The sequence below is a fragment of the Monodon monoceros genome, unplaced genomic scaffold (genome assembly GCF_005190385.1).
Source record: "Monodon monoceros isolate NGI ecotype Baffin Bay Population unplaced genomic scaffold, NGI_Narwhal_1 Super_Scaffold_18, whole genome shotgun sequence".
Classification (NCBI taxonomy): Eukaryota; Metazoa; Chordata; class Mammalia; order Artiodactyla; family Monodontidae; genus Monodon; species Monodon monoceros.
In genome coordinates this window covers 156392827-156414248 of record NW_021703774.1, presented here as the reverse complement: position 1 = coordinate 156414248, position 21422 = coordinate 156392827, and the positions used below count along the sequence as shown (strand labels likewise).

The window sequence follows — 21422 nt, the reverse complement described above, 5'->3', positions numbered from 1 at the left end:
TTTTAGCTTCTCCACCCTTGAATGGAGGAAGATTATTAAGTCCCACCCTGAAAGGACTGAGTTATGAAATAACTGGTCTGTAGATTTTAACATCTCTCATTCAGGAAGGTAGACTCTAATTTGAGTCATTTTTCTCAGATTTCTATTTTCAGAATTTTTAAATCACTACTGAGTTAAAGACCCCTTCCTAGTATTGAAGTCTAAACTAGATTTTCCTTCCCCTCTCATGGTGTTGTCCAATAGAACTTTCTACAGTGATGGAAATGTTCTATATTTGTTCTGATGTGTTTTCTGACACCAACCAGTTCTCCAGTTCTCTGCGCACCAACGGGGTGTCTAACAATTCAATTCAATTTTGACACTACCGGGAGTTAGTGTCAGGTCCCATAAGTGAACGGGGCTCATTCCCACAAGAATGCCCCCACTTGAGATGCTAGTCGCAAGTCCTGAGCCACCCTTATTTCTAGCTGACCCACTATGAATCAGGAGTTCCATTGACCCCCTCCACAAATTTGATAATTTGCTAAAATGGCTCACAGAACTCAGGAAAACACTTTCTTTTTGTTTGCTGGTTTATTATAAAGGATACAAACAGGAACAGCCAAACGGAAGAGATGTATAGGTTAAGATATGGGAGGAGGGGTACACAGAGCTTCCATGTCCTCTGGCATAAGACCCTCCAGCAAGCTGAGGTGTTTACCAACCCAGAAGCTCTCTGACTCTCATTGTTCAGGAGTTTTTATAGAGCTCTATCTCCAGCCCCTCCCCCAGGAGGTCAGTGGAGCTGAAAGTTCCAATCCTTTAATCACTTGGTCTTTCTGGTGACAGCTCCATCCAGAAACTATCAAGGGGCCCCACAACTAAGTCACCTCATTAGCATAAACTCTAGTATGATCAAAAGGGGCTTACTATGAATTACAAAGACACCCCTATCACTGGGGAAATTCCAAGAGTTTTAAGAGTTCTGTGCAGGGACCAGGGACAAAGACCGAATATATTTTTGTATTATACCACATCTGTGCTGTCTAATACAGTAGCCCAGCAACTTTTAAATTTTGTTTATTTTGATTAAACTTCAGTGTAAAACATCTGTAGCTAGTGACTATCATAGTGGACAATGCAGCCCTATATATTTATGAAGTTCTTTTTTTCTCTACTATCCTCTGCCCACCAGCACTAAACTATGAAATTTTGAGAGTAGAGATTGTTCAGTGTTAAACACTTTTAAAGTGCCTTGCTTGTGGTAGTAGCACAGATATTTTTAACAAAGAATTCAGGTTTAACAAATAATTATTGAGTTCTATTTTCTGGTCAGTATGTTATGTGGGAACACAGAGATAAGAAAACATAGTCCCTGCTGCTCTCAGATTCTTCACAGTCTAGAGATGTAAACAAATTACAATGTAGTGTAATAAAATAAGTGAAGTTGCCGTTAATCCACTGAACTGTGGAATAGTTAGGCTGTTGGGATGAGTCAGGGCCTACTACAGTGCCTGAGATATAGTGGGTGTTCATTGAATTTTATTAAATGAATATATGAATCCTAGTCCCAGCTCCCCCATTTACTAGCTTCTTGACTATAGCAGGTTGCTTAGTCCTTGAGCCTTAGTTTCCTTATCTGTGAAATGGGATGATGTGTATACTTTAGTTTCTTGACAAGCAGGATGATGTCTTACTCATCCTTGGATCCACTTTTGCTTATAATATAGTGGATATTTAGTAAGTGTTTGAATGAATTCATAATCTCAACAAGATAAAGGATGTGCAAGCACTTTAATTTATGTGCTTACATTATTGTCATATACTGCTGATTGGCGATAACTTATTTGACAAGTCTAGAGAGGGAATGCAGATGCCCCAAAGATAAAGGAGACCTTTTATTTTGACACTTTTGGGCTGCAGCTGTCCCCTAATAGTTTGTAAGTTTTAACCTCTTTCCTTTATTGTCAATGGAATTTGTGAAATTAATGGTGAACCTAACATAGTTGGGAGAATATTTTTAAGGGAACTATAATAGGCTGTCTGTTTTTCTCATATGGCGATTTAGATGCTAGCTCTTTCCAAGTTGTCAGAATTTTTTTTTTCTTTCTTTTACCAGCATACACTCAGATGGGACTCATTCTGTTTAAGTGTTATGTTAGGTTTACTGAATGATGATGGATTTGATATGCCCTTTGGGCATTTACGGCTTAATGTCAGAGATCCAGACACACACTCCCCCCTTCCATGTGACATGATGAGCAAAGCATTTTTGTTGGTTTCTGTTCTGGAGCATTTGCTAGAACAGAATTAGATGTGTTTCTACTGTTGTAGATGAGATCTTTCTCTTTTTAATTGAAAAGATAACAGATTGATAATAAAGAAAAAAATGGAGAAATATCTACTGTGTTGTAGAAGACCTGACAGACTCATATTTGAATTGCAGTTCTTTCTTTATCAGCTTTGTGACCATGGACAATTTACTTAACTTCTAGACTATTTCCTCATGTGAACCTAATGTCACAGGGCTGATGTAAGGTTTAAATGAATGTGTGGATGTTCTGTATCTAGTGAAATACCCAGTACCAAGGAGGGAGCCTCATGTTTTATATGGTGCCTTCTACCATATGCATTTAATCCAACTGTTGGTGGTGTATGTGGGTAACAATGAAGTACCTCCCAAGAATTCAGGCTGTCTTCTGAGAATGAAACTAATGATGAATCCTACACAGAGTATAGGATTAGCCATAGACAGAAATATACCAGGTAATTGCCTGTAAATCTGTGACTGAGGAGTTGGGAGCATTCAAGACTTCAACAATATAATTTGGGTTTAATTCTAGGGAAAAAGGGATTGGAATGAAATTGCACTTTAGTAGGCTGAAGTCTAATTGATTGTATCATTCTACTAGGGAGAGATTATATGAGCAGATATCAATCTCTGGAACATAGTAAAAGAAAGCCTGAGAGCCTGAAGTTGGCAGTGTTTATTTTGCCTTAATAAGGAAAAAATGAATCTGATGGTAGGAACTAGAGAGATGGATTCTTTTATGAGGGGGTCCGTTAAATCTTCATGGACTGGAAACATCTCTCAAAACGTTTGTCTCCCTTTTGTTCTGATTCCGTGTTGAAGTAATTTTTGATCACTAATCTAATTTTTAGGTATTTGATACTGGGGTCAGTGGGTAGTTTACCTAGATACGGACTTGGAACCTTCCAAGTATAAGAAAAGTATCTCCTCTGTTGTAAATTAATAAATTGGTGAATTGTGTCTATCACCAAACCATTCACTAAATTGACAGTCTGATTAATGTATTTTGACATGTACGCATCTGCATGCTGAAGGCTCCTACATTTGTATCTTCAGTTTACACCCCTTGTCTGAGCTACAGCCTTACATGTCCAACTGCCTACCTGACATTTGCATTCAAGACTGTGGGCTAGACCATTTCTCTTGTTTAATTCACCCAGTAAACTAAGGAGATAAGCCATTAATGTTTCAACTATAAAAATCCTACACCCCAGCATAACAATTTTTATGTTCCCTTTTCATCTGTGTGCATATGAGACATAATTTTACATAATTTCAATCATAGTGTAGATATCATTTTTACATTTTGCTTATATATATATATATATATATATATATATATATATATATATATATATATGGGTTTTTGTGGTTAAAATTTTTATGGTTAAAACTATTGCATGCTTATAGGGGCTTCCCTGGTGGCGCAGTGGTTGAGAGTCCGCCTGCCGATGCAGGGGACACGGGTTCGTGCCCCGGTCCGGGAAGATCCCACATGCCGCGGAGCGGCTGGGCCCGTGAGCCGTGGCCGCTGAGCCTGTGCGTCCGGAGCCTGTGCTCCGCAACGGGAGAGGCCACAACAGTGAGAGGCCCGCGTACCGCAAAAAAAAAACAAAAAAAAACTATTGCATGCTTATAGAAAAATAAGGGAAAAAACTACCAAAGCAAATGATTGTTGTGTGATATTACTACCACACAGAGATAGGCACTGTTAACATTTCAGTGTATTTCTTTTTTTTTTTTTTAATTTTTATTTTTTTTATTTATTTATTTTTGGCTGTGTTTGGTCTTCGTTTCTGTGCGAGGGCTTTCTCTAGTGGCGGCAAGCAGGGGCCACTCTTCATCGCGGTGCGCGGGCCTCTAACTGTTGCAGCCTCTCTTGTGGAGCACAGGCTCCGGATGCCCAGGCTCAGTAGTTGTGGCTCACGGGCCTAGTTGCTCCGTGGCATGTGGGATCTTCCCAGACCAGGGCCCGAACCCGTGTCCCCTGCATTGGCAGGTAGATTCTTAACCACTGCGCCACCAGGGAAGCCCAGTGTATTTCTTTATGGTCACACATGTGCATAAAAATTAACATTGAGATTAAGATTATATTCTATATATACATTTTGCAGCTTTTACACTTAATGAATGTTAAACATTTCTTTGTCTTTTAAAATACTTTTTGTAAACATTTAAAAGCATGATTCTATCATTCAGATGTACCACATAATTGTGGTACATTATTAATGCTTTACAAAAGTGCCATATTTAACTAAGAGAGATGACTGGGCCAGAAAATATCCTGCTTTGGGATCACATGGGAGAAGGACAAATGGTTAACTCATTCTTTCTTTGTGGTACTCCAATAAATAGACCTGTTTGAGAAAAAAAAAAAAGTTCTCTCAACTATATTAGGTTCAACAGTAATTTCTTTCCCAACTTCCATTAGCAGTTCAGGAAAGAAGTGAATTTGAGAATTAGAGGACAGTTGTAGCGGAAAAATGTCAAAATGAAATGTTTCCCATTCCTGTAGGGCATCTGAATTTCCTCTTCGGATTTTCCATTTAGGTTACTCTGCTCATTACATGATCATGAAAAAGAAAAAAGCCCAGCTCCATGAATTTTATCCAATTTAGAGATTATGTGATGGTCTAAAATTTTAAACATGGGTTATATAATGTATATAGAATATTTTGGTTCCTGGGGTATTGAACGATAGGCTATCAACCTCCAGAATCAGCTGAATTAGGTCTGAGAGACCCAATAACCATGATCAGAGAAAGCAGTGGCTTCCCACAGGAGCTCCAAACACAGAGGGTAGATATTTTGAGTTACAGGCATGTGCTGACAACTTTGCGTATGCATGTGTGTGAGAGAGAGACTGAGAATAAAGGTTAGTAATTCTCTCAGGAAACTTCAGGTAGGGCAGGTTTTTTGGACATAAATCTTTGTTTGACTTGTCAAGTTTTTTCTTTAGATTACTGGATTATTTTCATTCAAAATAATTGTTTATTATATACATTTCCCTCAATATAGTTTTCTCTATTATTAAAACATCTGAAAATAAAACATTAACCTGCGATCCATAGCAGTTTAGATTATTTCTTTCTAATTTTTAGAATTTGTGTTAAGCATTTTTATTATTTAAATGAGAAAATGCTAGTTGCCTACAATGCTTGGCACATAGTAGGCACTCAATAAATATTTGCAAAAGAGTGAATTATTGATGTATTTTTACATAATCTTTTGAACATTGTTTTTAATGGGCCAAGTAGCTGTACCATAGTTGACTTAACCATTACCCTATTGCTAGATATTAGGTTGTTTCTAATTTTTTTCTGTCTTAAAAATACATTGAATATTTTGATATAGATCACTTTTCTAGGTGCATATAGATTTTTCTGTGTATAAGATTATTTTTTTAGTCTCAGAAGTGATTATGGGTCAAGTTAATTATTAGAACTCTTGGTCGCAAGGGACAAAAATACAGGAGAAACGTTTTGTCTAATTTAGCTGGGGAGTAAATTTACCTTCCACCAGGGCTGGATCAGGTGCTCAGTTTATGCCTTCAGGGCTTTGGTCGCTTGTTTATGCAGCCTCTTCTTTTGCTTCCCTCTGGCTTACTCTTGCCGCCTGGTGGTAAAGATGAGCATTGGTAACTTTCTGTAGTTTATAATCCTGACAAAAGGCTTGAGAAAGTGGATTTGATTTAGCTAGCATCTTGTGTCTGTCCCTGAACCAATCAATTGTTGTGGCCTGGGGAATGAAGTAACTTGATTGACTACGCCTGTGTCATGTGCTCACAGCTGGGGGTCAGATCAGCTCCAACCAAATTACAAGGATTGACCAGATTATTTTAGAATGTAGGGAAGGTGGCTCTCCCAGAAAAGGACCTTGGACAGACAAGGAAAAGGATTTAATTTTATTAAATATTTTTATCACTCTTGATAGCCATTGCTAAATGGTTTCTAAAGATTTATATTAGCCTCAGAAATATTTCTTATTTTACTATACTCATATCAACATTGGATATTATCTTCTAAATATTTTGCTAATTTAATAGATTAAAAATGTCACCTTGTTTATATTTACTTTTTTCACTTATCATAATTATTTTCTGTAACTGTATTTAAATGGCTGCTTACTCCTTTCTTTTTTGCTTTGGCTGCGTTGGGTCTTCGTTGCTGCGCACAGGCTTTCTGTAGTTGGGGTGAGCAGGGGCTACTCTTCGTTGCAGTGCGTGGGCTTCTCATTGCGGTGGCTTCGGTTGTTGCGGAGCACGGGCTCTAGGCGCGCGGGCTTCAGTAGTTGTGGCTCACGGGCTCTAGAGCACAGGCTCAGTAGTTGTGGCGCACGGGCTTAGTTGCTCTGCGGCACGTGGGAGCTTCCCGGACCAGGGCTCGAACCCATGTCCCTGGCATTGGCAGGCGGATTCTTAACCACTGCGCCACCAGGGAAGTCCCTGTTGACTCTTTTTTGAAAGATTTATCATAATTTACCAAGCTGTTTTCCAATTATTTGTCGTTTAGATTGTTTCGTAATTTTTATTTTTAACCTTGGTAGGTAATAATACTGCAAGTATTTTTTTTTTTACATCTTTATTGGAGTATAATTGCTTTACAATGGTGTGTTAGTTTCTGCAAGTATTTTTATATGCCATAGATTTTTGCCTCTACTGAGTTTTTCTTTTGGAAAAATTCCAATGGTGATAGTCTTGCATCAAAGGTATAGACATCTCTATGCCCTTTGTTTTCAAAGAATTTTACCAACTTGTATTTTTACCAGTATTATATAAATATAGTTGTTGTATTACATCTGTACTAACATTAAACACTATTTTAAAGAATATTTGTTTGTTGATTAGGTATAAAAAGTGATCTCAAATTGTTTTTTTGTTTTTTTAAATAAGTTTATTTATTTATTTTTGGCTGTGTTGGGTCTTCGTTGCTGCACGTGGGCTTTCTCTAGTTGCAGCGAGCAGGGGCTACTCTTGTTGCGGAGCCTGGGCTCTAGACGTGCGGGCTTCAGTAGTTGTGACATGCGGGCTTAGTTGCTCCGTGGCATGTGGGATCTTCCCGTACCAGGGATCGAAACCGTGTTTGATCCCTGCAGTGGCAGGCGGATTCTTAACCACTGCGCCACCAGGGAAGTCCTCAAATTGTTTTAATTTGCAGTTTTAAATTAATGAAACCTTTTTCAGTGAATCTCCAACTCTTCTCCTTACTGTGTTATTTAGAGTATGAATACCAGACATGCCCTGTGCCTTATTTTATTTCTTCTTCTTGTGCTCAGGTCTGGTCCATCGAACTCACATGTCATCCTGTCGCGTGGATAAGCCCTCTGAGATAGTAGATGTCGGAGACAAAGTGTGGGTGAAGCTTATTGGACGAGAGGTAAAGTTCTGTGCAACTTTAACTTATTAGAAAGGATTAGGAAAAGCTGGGATTTTCTTAGTATTTCATGATGATATTTCATGAGTGTGTATGCATTGTTAACCATGGCTGATAATCTTATTTTTGAATCCTGCCACTATAATCTGACTTGAATTTAAACCTTTGGGCTGTCTGTCATGCAAACTCAGAAGGAATGGTGTGAACTGTATGTAATAAGTGTGGTGCAATAAGTACATGTTTATAAAACTTCCTTCCCTGAAGTTCACCCACATGGTGGGTGTGAAGAAAATACCAAAAAAAGTAAAGAACCAAAAAGAGAGAAGAAAACTTAATCTATGAGACTATCTTGTAGTAGAAATCTTCCAGATGGACTTCAATTTGGACCAAAGCAAAAAGGGGCATAGAGTTTACAGTCATTTTTTCCTCATACCTGGCACCATGCAATGTGAGGGAAATGAGAAAGCACTGGAGGATCCTGTTAACAGCAACTCACTTGAGGGTCTGCGGGTGTGGACAAACCACAGGAGAGATGTGCACATACACTGAGACCTGCTCTTTTACCAGAGAATGGCAGGGGAGACAGGCCTGAAAGAGATATTATTCGACAGTATTTGAGTGCTTATTATGTACTAGGTCTGAGGGATACAAGAATCAGATGTAAATGACTCCAGTGGTTATGGAACTTATATAGATTATAACTGGAGGAGACGAATAAAAAGTAAGCAGGCTAAAATAATTATAAATTATAGTAAGTGCTCTAATAGGTTCAAACAATGTGGAGGTAGATTTAGATAAAGTGGTCAGGAACGGGCTTTCTGCGGGGATGGTATATGAGCTGAGACCCAAAGGAAAAGGAGCTAGTCATGTGAAATGTTAGGAAAAGAATATTCCAGGCAAAGAGAATAGCTAATACAAAGACCCCAAAGTGAAGAGGGCCTTCAAATGCTGGAGGAAGCAAAAGAAGACCAATGTGGCTAACAACTGTCTTCACATTTAAAGATGCTCTTAATTGTTTTCATGTTTTGTTTTGTTTTGTTTTTTTGCGGTACCCGGGCCTCTCACTGTTGCGGCCTCTCCCGTTGCGGAGCACAGGCTCCGGACGCGCAGGCTCAGCGTCCATGGCTCACGGGCCCAGCCGCTCCACGGCATGTGGGATCTTCCCGGACCGGGGCACGAACCCGTGTCCCCTGCATCGGCAGGCGGACTCTCAACCACTGTGCCACCAGGGAAGCCCCTGTTTTCATGTTTAAAAAGCTTTTAGACGAAGTCCAAAAGGAGATCTAGTCCACTGGAATGTTCTGAAACCTATTCCGTGCTCATGGATCTCTGAACAGATTATGCTGAACTATCTAAAAGAAACAGCTTTTATTTTCTTCCTGGTTACTTCCACAGGCCCCAGATTTCTGAGCAACCATTTTTGTCTTTCCCCCCAGGAGGGTCAAGAATGATAAGAAAACCGTTTCCTAAAATGCTTTTGCCATAGGATCTGGCTGTTATGCTTATTAGTACCCGCAATGTTCAGAGCACAGGACCTTGGCCATAAGAGGAACTCAGTGTTTGTTACATGATAAAAACTTCAATTCTTCGATAATTTTAGACCAGCAGTCTAAATGATGTACTTTGAGCTTTTGCTGACTTTGCTTTTGTTTTTTTCAGATGAAAAATGATAGGATAAAAGTATCCCTCTCCATGAAGGTTGTCAACCAAGGGACTGGGAAGGACCTTGACCCCAACAACGTTATCATTGAGTAGGTAAAATGTTTGGAAAGGCTAAAATCCTTCTACTTCTCAAACCACAGAATGCTGTAGTGAATCAGGCCCACTTGAGAACTCTACTATTTGTAGGCTATGATGCTGATGAGTTATGTGACCTTTGTGAGCTTTGGTTTTTAGAGGTATAAAGTGTTAAAGATAACACATTACTGCATAGAGTTCTAAGATGAAATGCTAACATGCACCTCCTAGCATAGAAGTGCACTGTCAATGGTTTCATCTCCTTCCCCTTATTCTTTTTCAGCTTCTGACCTTTAACCAGTTAGCCAACAAGCATTCATCATGAGATATTTGTTATTTGCCTTTCTCCTAGCTCTGGGACTGAAAAAAGGCAGAGACCATGTAGGAGGAATAACTCCAGTGGGGTTTTAGACTCCTGCATCTTGGGATATGCTGTGTTCTGAACACAGCACCTTACTTTCACTGGCTCTTCTGACCTTTCATTTATGAATGGAAAATTTTCTCTGTAGGATACTGGCTGGTGATACAGGGAATTTGCTGTCTCAAAATCTTTCTTGAATACAGGCATACTTTGGAGATACTGTGGGTTCAGTTCTGGACCATCACAGTAAAGCAAATATCTTAATAAAGTAAATCGCATGAATTTTTTGGTTTCCCAGTGCATATAAAAGTAATGTTTACACTATATTGTAGTCTATTAAGTGTGCAATAGCATAATGTCTAAAACACAGTGTATGTACCTTAATTAAAAAATACTTCATTGCTTAAGATATGCTCAAACAATGACAGTAGTAACATCAAAGATCTCTGATCAGAGATCACCATAACAAATATAATAATAATAATAATGAAAAAGTGTGAAATATTGCAAAATTACCAAATTTGATACAGAGACATAAAGTGAGCAAATACTGTTGGAAAAATAGTGCCAGTAGACTTGCTCAACGCAGGGTTGCCACAGACCTTCAAATTGTAGAAATCGCAATATCTGTGAAGCTCAATAAAACGAGGGGATACCTGTATATGCCAGTGGTTTCTAACCAGGGGTTCCTAGGTCGCTAATATCCCTTGAAGGAGTCTTGGGGGTTTATGAACTGTTTCAAGTATTTCAGAAAGCCAACTAAAAAATCATACATTTATCCTCAGGTTAACCATGACATTATTTCACTGCTTCTGATGATAAAATATCACATTCTTTATCTCATGCTAATTGGGTGCTCTTAATGGCCATCATGTTATTATTTTTTTAAAAATAAGAAAAAAATAAGAAATGTTGTTTGAGTGGGAACTTGGCGGCACAATGTTTGGAAACCCTTAGGTTTATAGTTCTGAGCAAAATCATTTTGGATATGAAGGAAATTTACCTAAAAGGAAGGGAAATGATATTTATTGAATACATACTATGTGCCAGGCATTATGCCAGGTGGTTTGTGTACATCAGTGCATCTAATTCTCATAACAACCTGCAAAGTGGGTGTTATCTCCATTTTACTTTATTTTCTTAGTTTTAGCTTGATGCTTGGTGATAACTTGCCTGTGGTTATATAACACTTTCCATTTACATTAGAAATCTTTTATAACTCTGAGCTCAGAAATGTTATTTAAGCCTGGCATTTACTGATTGCATTGTAATAAATTACTTCTGCTCCAAAGAATCCTGTCTATACAGACTCACTAAAAGCAGTGAAATTTCCCAAAGCCACCCTTATAAGGATAAAATATAAAACAAGTAAGATAAAAGAGCTACTTCTCTTTCTCACAACAAGGGAGGGGAAGGGAAAGGACCCTCTGGTTTTATGATGAATGTGTCTTTATGTATGGACTACTTCTAGTAATGACTAAGTGACCGAACAGTAACTTTTGTTGTAAACTATTTCTAGACTGCATCTAGGAAAGAAGCATGGCATAGTGGAATGATGACAGGTTTTAGAGTTAGACTTGAATCAGAAAGAGTCCTAGTTCTGCCACAAGCTAGTATACCACCCTGAGCAGATTAGCTAGCCTCTTTGAACCTCAGCTTCTTCATAATGGAGGTAATGACACCTACATCTTAGAAATGATGGTATGATTTAAATAAAATCTTGTTTATAAAGAGCCTAATTGTCTAATCTATAGTAGAAACTTAACACATAGTGGCTACTTGTAGTTATTGTTTTAAAATGTTTCTTTGTTTTTCCTCTAATATCTGAGATTATCATACCCTTTCTTTTGAAAGGATATATAAAACCCATGAGGCAGAGGCCACATCTTATCTCCCATAGTGCCTAATGTATAGTAGTCGTTAAGTTAGTGCAACCATTTACTCATTATTCAACAAATATTTACTGGGCTCATATTCTGTGTGAGGTATAATGGCAATACCAAGGTTTCTGCCTAAGGACCTTACTGCCTAGTGTAATGTGATAATTATGCAAATAACTTTAATTTTAAGACAACATGTAATAAATGTTAAAAGAGTGTTTTAAAGGAAGGATTCTAGGAATTAGCTTGAAGAGGAAGAGTTGATATTAGGCCCTGATGGTCAGAGAAGACGTGGCAATTGAGCTAAGTCTTGAAGAATGGATAAGATTTTGTCAGGCAGCAGGGGAAAGAATAGTATTCCAGGCAGAAGAAATAGTCTGAGGAAAGGAATGAGGCCGAAAAGCACATGGCAATTCAGGAGTCTTGTTTAAGGAAAGAAGAGGGTATGGTCAGGTGCTAGAATGTAGGGCTTGAAAGATACGTTGGGGTCAGATTGTGAACAGCTTTGAATAGCAGTCAAAGAATGTGAATGTTTTTTAAAGCCTTTGAGTGGGAGAGACTCCTGAGCAGATTATTCTCTCCAGGTACCCCATTCTCTGGCCTCACCCTGTTAGGCTCAGTATCTTCATGCTGTCTCCAGCTACACAGAGTTTGTCAACTACCTTTCATTTTTCATCAAAATCTAGCTGTCTTATATTTCATTCCCTCAGGCCCCAAAGTATTAACGAGGTCATCTAATAAGTGAATCTGCAAATGGAAAGGGGTTAAATGCAGTGTCCAGTTAGGTTTAGCCAGCATAGTCTTTAGAAAGAGCATTTATGTTTCGCCACACTGTAATTGTCCATTTATATATCTCTTTCCACTGGTAGACTATCTACCATGTCCTATCATTTTAATGTATTTACTCATATCATTGTACTAGCACTGGTGCTTGCCACTTATTAAACTTAAAAAAAAAAAGAAAGATTAATCCAACTATGTGTGCTGGATGGATTAGAGGCAGGGAGACCAGTAAATGAATTATTACTGTTCAGGTGAAATGTAATGAAGCCTAAACTAGCATGATGGCAATAAGGACAGAAAGGGAGACAGGTGGTGAGTGACACATTTGTTGAATTGGGCGTTAGGTGGGAGGTATGATTTGGCTTATAGTATGTTTGAATCTGCAGTGTATTGGAATTCATTATAATGAGGGTTTGATTAAGCTGCAACTCATAGTCACTTGAAACTCAGTTCTACAAATAATGACATCCGAAAACAATGGAGTTTTCGTGACTGTTCAAGTTATGTCCCCAAGATCCTGCCTTGGTGGGGTTTTCTGTTCGTTTGTTTGTTTAATTTTATTTTATTGTGGTGAGAACATTTAACATGAGATCTACCCTCTTAAGAAATATTTAAGTGTATAATAGTATTGTTGACTATACATACAATGTTGTACATTAGATCTCCAGAACTCACTCATCTTCCTTAACTAAAACTTTATGCCTGTTGTTAAGTAACTCACTCACATTTACTTCTCCACTCTCCTCACCTTGGTTTTTGTTATTCAAGCTTCACCCTTTGAACTGACCCTCTCGCATGACCCATACCAGACAGTAGACCTCCTGTCATTTGACTAAGATTCTTCTAGGGCAAAAGCTAGGGATTTGAACAGACATTTTCAGAACTTAAACCATATGCTTTTCTGGTCTGTCCCAACTGGGAAGCCACTAGTCACATAGGCTATTTAAATGTAAAGTAATTAAAAGTAAATAAAATTTGGGGGCTTCCCTGGTGGCGCAGTGGTTAAGAATCCGCCTGCCAATGACAATGACAGTGGCAGACAAAATAAATAAAATAAAATAAATTTATTTTTTAAAAAAAGTAAATAAAATTTGGTATCCAATTCCTCAATCACTAACCACATTTGAAGTGCTCATTAGCCATAGACATAAAGTCAGACATAAATAGTCAGCAGTACAGACATAAATTTATAGAACTGTCCATCTTCGCATTCTTTGGACAACAGTATGCTAGATGGTGTGCTCTCTGCTCAGATTTAGAGAAGAACATGACATAGACTTTACTCTTCAAGTCCTGGTTGTGGTACAGAGGGTGAGGCAAAATGTAAACAAATCAGTAAAATAAAGTGAGTATTTAACTCTGCTTGTGGTAGAGTTTATAGAAGATACGATATTTGAGCTGAACTTTAAAGAATGAATGGGACAAAATATGGAGTATCTTTATCCTCTCTCTTTTCTCTTGAGCCCACATATCCCATGAAACTGTTGGCTGAAATTTGTGAAGTGAGTAGCTCTGTTTTGCTTTGATATTGTTATCCTGCATTTCTCTGGGTAATGTGGCTCTTTTGGCAGAATATTTCTGTTTTTGCTGGACTCTACAGAGACCTGGTTGGAAAATCTTAGGTGAAGTCAAGGTCAAAGTTAAAGACATTCAGGTAAAGAAAAATATTTTGGACGAAGAACAAAGAAATTTTAACAAGCTTTCTTTTTTTAATTTTTAAAAATATATTTTATTTATTTATTTATTTATGGCTGCATTGGGTCTTCGTTGCTGCGCGTGGGCTTTCTCTAGTTGCGGTGAGCGGGGGCTGCTCTTCATTGCGGTGCGTGGGCTTCTCATTGTCATGGCTTCTCTTGTTGCGGAGCACAGGCTCTAGGCATGTGGGCTTCAGTAGTTGTGGCTCACGGGCTCTAGAGCACAGGCTCAATAGTTGTGGCGCTTGGGCTTAGCTGCTCTGCGGCATGTGGGATCTTCCTGGACCAGGGATCGAACCCATGTCCCCAGCATTGGCAGGCAGATTCTTAACCACTGCGCCACCAGGGAAGCCCCAACAAGCATTTATTGATGCTGTTGCTTGCCAAGCCTTGGGCTGAGGTGCTAGGGAAACAAACACAGGTAAGATATTTTTTAAACAGGCCCACGATCTAGAGAAGAAACAACTCTGTGCTAGGATTGACATGTGTATAGGATACAGTTAGAGTTTCAAAGAAAGAATGATCAGGAGTGATACTCTTCAATTAAACATTTTCTAAGAGTACTCTGTGCAGGTACTGTGTGTTATAGTAAAGGTAAAAACTAAGAGCTATGACAACTAGGGTACTTTGGCTCTTCTGGTAGGAGTGTAATTGGTAAACACACTGTCTGGCAGTGTCTACTAAGGCAGATGGCCTACAACCCAGTAGTTCCCCTCCTACGTGGAACTAGGCATTTCCCAAAGGAATGCATATACATATATATATGTTCACCAAAAGACGTGTGCTAGAAAGTTCACAGAAGCACTTTCATAATGGAAATTACTCACATACCCATCAACAGCAAAATACTTTGCAGCAATGAGAATAGTTGATCCACAACTACACACAACAGTTGGTTGGATCTCACAAAGTAGCGAAAGGAGCCGGACACAGAAGGGCCCGTGCTCTGTTTCTGCTGATATAATTTACAAAAATAGGTAAAACTAATCTATGCTGTTAGAAACTAGAGTAGTAGCTACCCTTGGGGGAAGCACCGTGACTAGAGGGGCTTCGGAGGTGCTGGTGATATTCTGCATCTTTATCTGAGTACTGGTTACTGGGATATTTCAAATTGTAAAAATCAGTGAAACTGTATACTTGTGAACACTTTTCTGTATGTATTTTATACTTTGGTCAAATGTTTAGAATTTTTAAAAAGTGTTATGCGAATGTGAGCAGAGATTAATTCTGGCTGAGGGGCTCAGGGAAGATAACCGGTTAGAAGGCGGTGCAGTAACTGAGCTGAGCCTTGAAATGTTTGGGTGTAGTTAGGTGGTGAAGTGGGAGTAAAGAGGGGAAGCAGAGCATTTCAGAAAGAGGGAGCTGCCTGAGCAAAAGCAATGAACCATCTGGGGAAGGTAAAATAGTCTGGTTTGCCTTGAGCATATTGTACAAGATGAGGCTGGGAAAGTAAGTTAGAGACAGACTGTGAAAGGCCTGGAATACCAAGGAGCTTGGACTTGATTTTCTAAGAAGTTTTTGAAGGTCTTTTAAACCCAGGAGTGACCTTGTAAGGATTGCAGGGGGCTTAGCAAGGTGAGTAATTATATATTCATCCCCTGTGCATCAGTGAGATGGAATCTAGTCTCATTCATAATTATTAATTCAGAGCCTTGTCCTGAATGAAAAAAATTTGTCATTTCATGTCATTTCTTTCACTGCCTGTTTCCTTATGCCCAGTGCTTTTCCTTTCTCCCTTCTACCTGACAAAACAAAACAAAAAAACAACATGGAGTATTAACTTGTAGTATCTCTGGCCATATCTCTTAAAAGGGCCAACAGTCAGTATCATTTCATTACAGGCAAGAAGAGAGGCGGAGGCGGTCCTTCCAGGATTACACTGGGCAGAAGATCACCCTCGAGGCTGTCCTGAACACTACCTGCAAGAAGTGTGGCTGTAAAGGTAAGGCGAAGTCCCTGTCATTTCAGTTTTTCTGTCCTTGTGGGTGGACCCTTTACGGGATGCGGGAGGCCCCCTGGTGTGAGTTAGCTCACTGTGGTTTTTAGCCAAATGCTGGCCTCACCTGCTCATCTGCTGTTCCTACTAGACTCACATCAGAGTTCATGGCTTGTTGCTTTTCCTGTTTCCTTTTCTGAATGCTGGCCCTGGCAGATACTACACCACCACCACTACTCCCCTCTCTCTACAGGTGATGCCCTGCCTGGGCAAGGTCCCCATGTTCTATGCCAGGAGGGGTAAGAGTGTTGGATTATGATTAACACTCTAAATTTTTATCTCTAAGGATGATTATTGTTCTGCTGCAAAAATTAAGTGACTTGGAAATATATTCCTTAAGGATCCAAGTCAAGCTCTTTCTTGCTTATTACCTTTATCTCTATAACTTCAGAGTTCTGAATACAGTATCTTTTTAGTAATAAAGAATACAGGCTAGTCACTTCCTTTTAGCTTTGTTTCTTCAAGTTTCCTCCAGTCCTACTCAAATATTAAAGAGCTCTTTCAGCCTGACTTCCCTTGTTGGAGCTATAATGAGAGGTATTGCCAGCTTCTCGTTTTCAGAGTGACCTCAATTTGTCACCCCTTCTCCCTAGCCTTTCACCTACCCAGCTCTCTTGACTTTTCTACAATGAGTGGTAGCAGATTTGTGCCCTGGTTGAGGTCGTGGGGTTTAAGCCCCAATTTATCATTAATGTAGAGGGAGGAAGGGAAAAATAAAATAGAAAGAATACTTCCTCATGAGTATTGTGGGACCATTTCCAGCATAGATATTTGGAAAACTCTATGCTGTATTCTCCTTCCAGGCACCATCCTGCTTCTGGACTCCGAGTTGCAAAGTAGTTTACACATAGCTTTTTGATGACTTCATCAAATTCTTTGTGCCCCTGAGAGAGGGTCTACAAAGAGCTCAGACAAAACCAGCTGTGTAGCATCTGTTAAAGGGCCGCTTAATAGCAGTGTAGGCTCAGGGAGGGTGGGCTTCTCTTACCTTCAACTTGTGTCCACCAGCTGTTACATGAGGCAGAGAAGAATAATGAGAGATGGAATTTGGCCCAGGCAGGCCAAAGGTGGTTGGTTTTGATGCAGCAGAAAGAGCACAGGGCAGGGAGGTATGAGACCTGGGGTAAGTTTTAGCTCTGCTGCTGTCTGTGTGACCTTGAGGTACTTCTCTACTCTGGGCCTTCATGTCCTCTGCAAATGCAGTGTTGGATTTGATGATCTCTCAGGCCCTTGCCAGACCTGACAGTCTGTGAATGTTGAGTGCCCCTAGGTGACTGCTGTCTTTCTGTGTGTTAGCTTGAATCTGAGTGCTGCCTTCCTGCTTGCTGCCTAAGAGCTGTCTTCCTTTGGGGCTTGGCCTGCCACTCGGCTCCCTCTGCTAAGTATTACGCTCTCTGGAGCAGCCTTTCATTGTCAGGAATAAGTTCCAAATAGACCTTTAAAAATTCCTGAGCCCAGTTGCTAATGGAGGGCAGCACAAGCCTGTGTCCTCACGTCCTTTGCCATTTCCAAAGCGGTGCCAGGGCTTCCCTGGTGGCACAGTGGTTGAGAGTCCGCCTGCCGATGCAGGGGACACGGGTTGGTGCCCGGGTCCGGGAAGATCCCACGTGCTGCAAAGCGGCTGGGCCCGTGAGCCATGGCCGCTGAGCCTGCGCATCCGGAGCCTGTGCTCTGCAACGGGAGAGGCCACAACAGTGAGAGGCCCGCGTACCGCAAAAAAAAAAATCGGTGCCAGCGTTTCCCACAGCTCTAGGACCAGATGCTTGTCTGGCTCTGGTTAAGTGAGCAATGCCATCTTGAGATGACAGGAAATCTGCTCTGAAGGCAACAGCTGCTCTGAATGAACTCATTAGTACCTCCTGAACGAGCCAGCCCTTCAGGAACTTCTAGAGAAGATCCACCTGCTAAGGTGAGAGACTGCCTCTTCCCTCCCTACCTTTTCTACTTCTCTTCTGCAGGCCACTTTGCAAAGGATTGTTTCATGCAGCCAGGTGGGACCAAGTACTCTCTGATACCTGATGAGGAAGAGGAGAAGGAAGAGGCAAAGGCAACAGAGTTTGAAAAGCCTGACCCCACGAGAAATTCTTCTAGAAAAAGAAAGAAGGTGAGTGCTGTCTTTATTTTATTTATCATATTGAGTTTTAAAATAAAAATATACTTTCTGCAGAAATTTTAGAAATACTGAAAAACATAAAGAACATTAGGATCTCTTGTAATCTTTCCACCCAGTGAGACTCTTATAGTAGTTTTGGTATATTCTAATATTTTTTCTAGGTAAATATATACATACATATAATATAAATATATATATAATTTTCTAGGGGAGTGTATATATAATTTTCATATATGTATGTGTTTACATATAAACACACAAGCATGGCCATACTAGGTATAGTTTATATCCTACTTTTTTCATTATATTTATCAAAAGCAGGGCTTCCCTGGTAGCGCAGTGGTTAAGAATCCACCTGCCAATGCAGGGGACACGGGTTTGAGCCCTGGCCTGGGAAGATCTCACATGCCACGGAGCAACTAAGCCCGTGCGCTACAACTACTGAGCCCGCGTGCTGCAACTACTGAAGCCTGTGCACCTAGAGCCTGTGCTCCGCAACAAGAGAAGCCACTGCAATGAGAAGCCCGCGCACCACAATGAAGAGTAGCCCCCACTCGCCGCAACTGGAGAAAACCTGCGTGCAGCAACGAAGACCCAACGCAGCCAAAAGAATAAAATAAATAAAATATATAAATTTATATTTATCAAAAGCATTTTCTAGTATCCTTAAGTGTTCTTCAAAAACTTGATATAAGAGCACCATATGATATTCTACCCTATGGCTATATGATGGTTTATTTAACAATTTTTCTATTGTGGGATATTTTTGATTACTTCCAACCTAAATCTTTGGCCATATCTCTTATTGCTTTCTTCGGATAAATTCCTAAGTAAGATTACTGAGTTAGGGCTTTAAGACTCTTGATACATGTTATCAAAGTGTCTTTCCAGAAAGTACTTACTTTACACCCAGCAGAGGATAAGAGTGCCTGTCTCACTGAGTTGTATCTTCCATCTACTACTTCTAGCAAAACAATTCATAAAACAGACATTAGGGCTTCCCTGGTGGCTCAGTGGTTGAGAGTCCGCCTGCTGATGCAGGGGACATGGGTTCGTGCCTCGGTCCGGGAAGATCCCACATGCCGCGGAGCGGCTGGGCCCATGAGCCATGGTCGCTGAGCCTGCGCTCCACAACGGGAGAGGCCACAACAGTGAGAGGCCCGTGTACCGCAAAGAAAAAAAAACAAAACAGACATTATTGTGGTGCAGGAAAAAAACAGTGCATTTGTAGCATACAACATAGAGAGGAAATGAAAAAAAACTATGCTATAGTTTGGTCAGAAATAGTTGTTCTCATGTAGTATAGTGTTTTTCTTTTTTTTTTTTGGCCGCACACCACAGCATGTGGGACCTTAGTTCCCCGACCAGGGATTGAACCTGCGCACCCTGCATTGGAAGGCAGAGTCTTAACCACTGGACTGCTGGGGAAGTCCCTAGTGTAGTGGTTTTCTAATTGTGGCTGGTTATTAACTTTTGGGGGTTTTTTTGGTTTTGTTTTGTTTTTTCAAAGCTTTGGCAAACTTTTATTGAGTGGTCATTTTATTCCAGGCATTGCAAACCTAGGAATATAAAAACTGTGATAAGGTCCTTGCCCTCAGTGGGCATTATCTACAAATTCAGTATTATCTTCATTTTTTAGATGAGGAGGAAGGTCCATGGTACCATTATTAAGAATTGCCCCCAGTATATGGATAATAATATATCGATCTGTATATTCTTTCCCTGGGTGATCACATCCCTCCTAAGACTTCAGCTGCCCTGACCACTTTCACGTCACTAAGTAATATCCCACTGGTACTTCAGACTTTGGCTTGGAGTCAGTCAGACGTAGGTTGAGGCCCTTCTGTGCTACTTACCAGCTATATAACTTTGGGCTCAAAGTAGGATCGTTGTGCTCCTTGAACAACCAAAAACCTTGTTTCTATCCTTCTACCTTGTATTACTAGTTTTAATGACAGAAGTAACCTCTCAGTCTCCCAAGAAAGAAACAATATGTAATTAATTTTCTTCTCCTTACTATCCCATGCCTAGTCAGTCACCAAGTCCTGTCCATGGTACCTTATAATATCCCAATTCTGTTCCTTCCTCCCACTCCCACTACTACTCTGCATTTCACCTGCTTCCCTCTCTCACTTATATTCAGACTATTGAATTAGCCTAGGGAGATTTTAAAACTACATATTTGCGTTCTACCTCTTGAGTACCAAGTTCACATCTGGGCATCTGATTTTTTTGAAAAAGCACCTTCTTTATCTCACTGCTCGATTCTCTTCATTAATATGATTTTTTGCCCTCTGCTTTAATTCTGAATGTGGACTGCTTGAGGCTGTGTCTGTTTTTATTACTCCCTTCTCTTCTCTAACTACCTTCTCCCTAAGTGATCTCATCCTGTCCAGTGGTTTTGAATACCATTTATATGCTAATAATCCCCCAATTAAGTATATGTATCGTTTTTTAAATCCAAGTCTGTAATTCTCAAAGTCTGTAATTCTGTCTCTAACATTTTCTCTGGAACTGCAGATTTAGATATTCAACTGCCTATTTGACATCTCCATCTGATTGTCGAGTTGACATCAAGCTTAGCACACTCCAAAACTCTTCAGTGTTCCTCCTACCCAAGGCTGCTCCCTTCATATTCCTCCCTATCTCAATGAATGGGTCACCAGTTGCTGAAACCAAAATCTGCAGCCTTTGGGTATAGTGTTGTTATTGTTCTAATTGTAGTAAAAGATATGTAACATAAATTTTACTGTCTTAATCTTTTTTTTTTTTTTGGCGGGAGGCTGTGCTGCACAGCTTGTGGATTTTAGTTCACCAACCAGGGATTGAACTCGCCCCCTCGGCAGTGAGAGTGCGGAGTCCTAACCACTGGACCACCAGGGAATTACCCCGTCTTAACCGTTTTTAAGTGTACAGTTCTTTGGCATTAAGTAAATTCATATTATTGTGCAATCATCACCACCATCCATCTCTAATACTGTTTTCCTTTTTTTGGCTGCGTTGGGTCTTCGTTGTGGTGCGCGGGCTTCTCATTGCAGTGGCTTCTCTTGTTGGGGAGCACGAGCTCTAGGCGCGTGGGCTTCAGTAGTTGTGGCTCACAGGCTTAGTTGCTCCGCAGCATGTGGGATCTTCCCAGACCAGGGATCAAACCCGTGTCTCCTGCATTGGCAGGCGGATTCTTAACTACTGTGTCACC

General features: G+C 40.1%; 1 protein-coding gene across 1 annotated transcript in view; it reads left to right on the top strand.

Annotated features, from left to right (window-relative positions):
* Positions 1-21422, top strand: part of ZCCHC17 (zinc finger CCHC-type containing 17) — a 55064-nt gene that overhangs the window by 18649 nt on the left and 14993 nt on the right. The window contains exons 4-7 of the mRNA XM_029229053.1: positions 7565-7665; positions 9322-9413; positions 15959-16059; positions 18072-18217. Of these exons, the coding sequence (XP_029084886.1) occupies positions 7565-7665; positions 9322-9413; positions 15959-16059; positions 18072-18217 (440 nt within the window). The remainder of the gene's footprint in view (positions 1-7564; positions 7666-9321; positions 9414-15958; positions 16060-18071; positions 18218-21422) is intronic.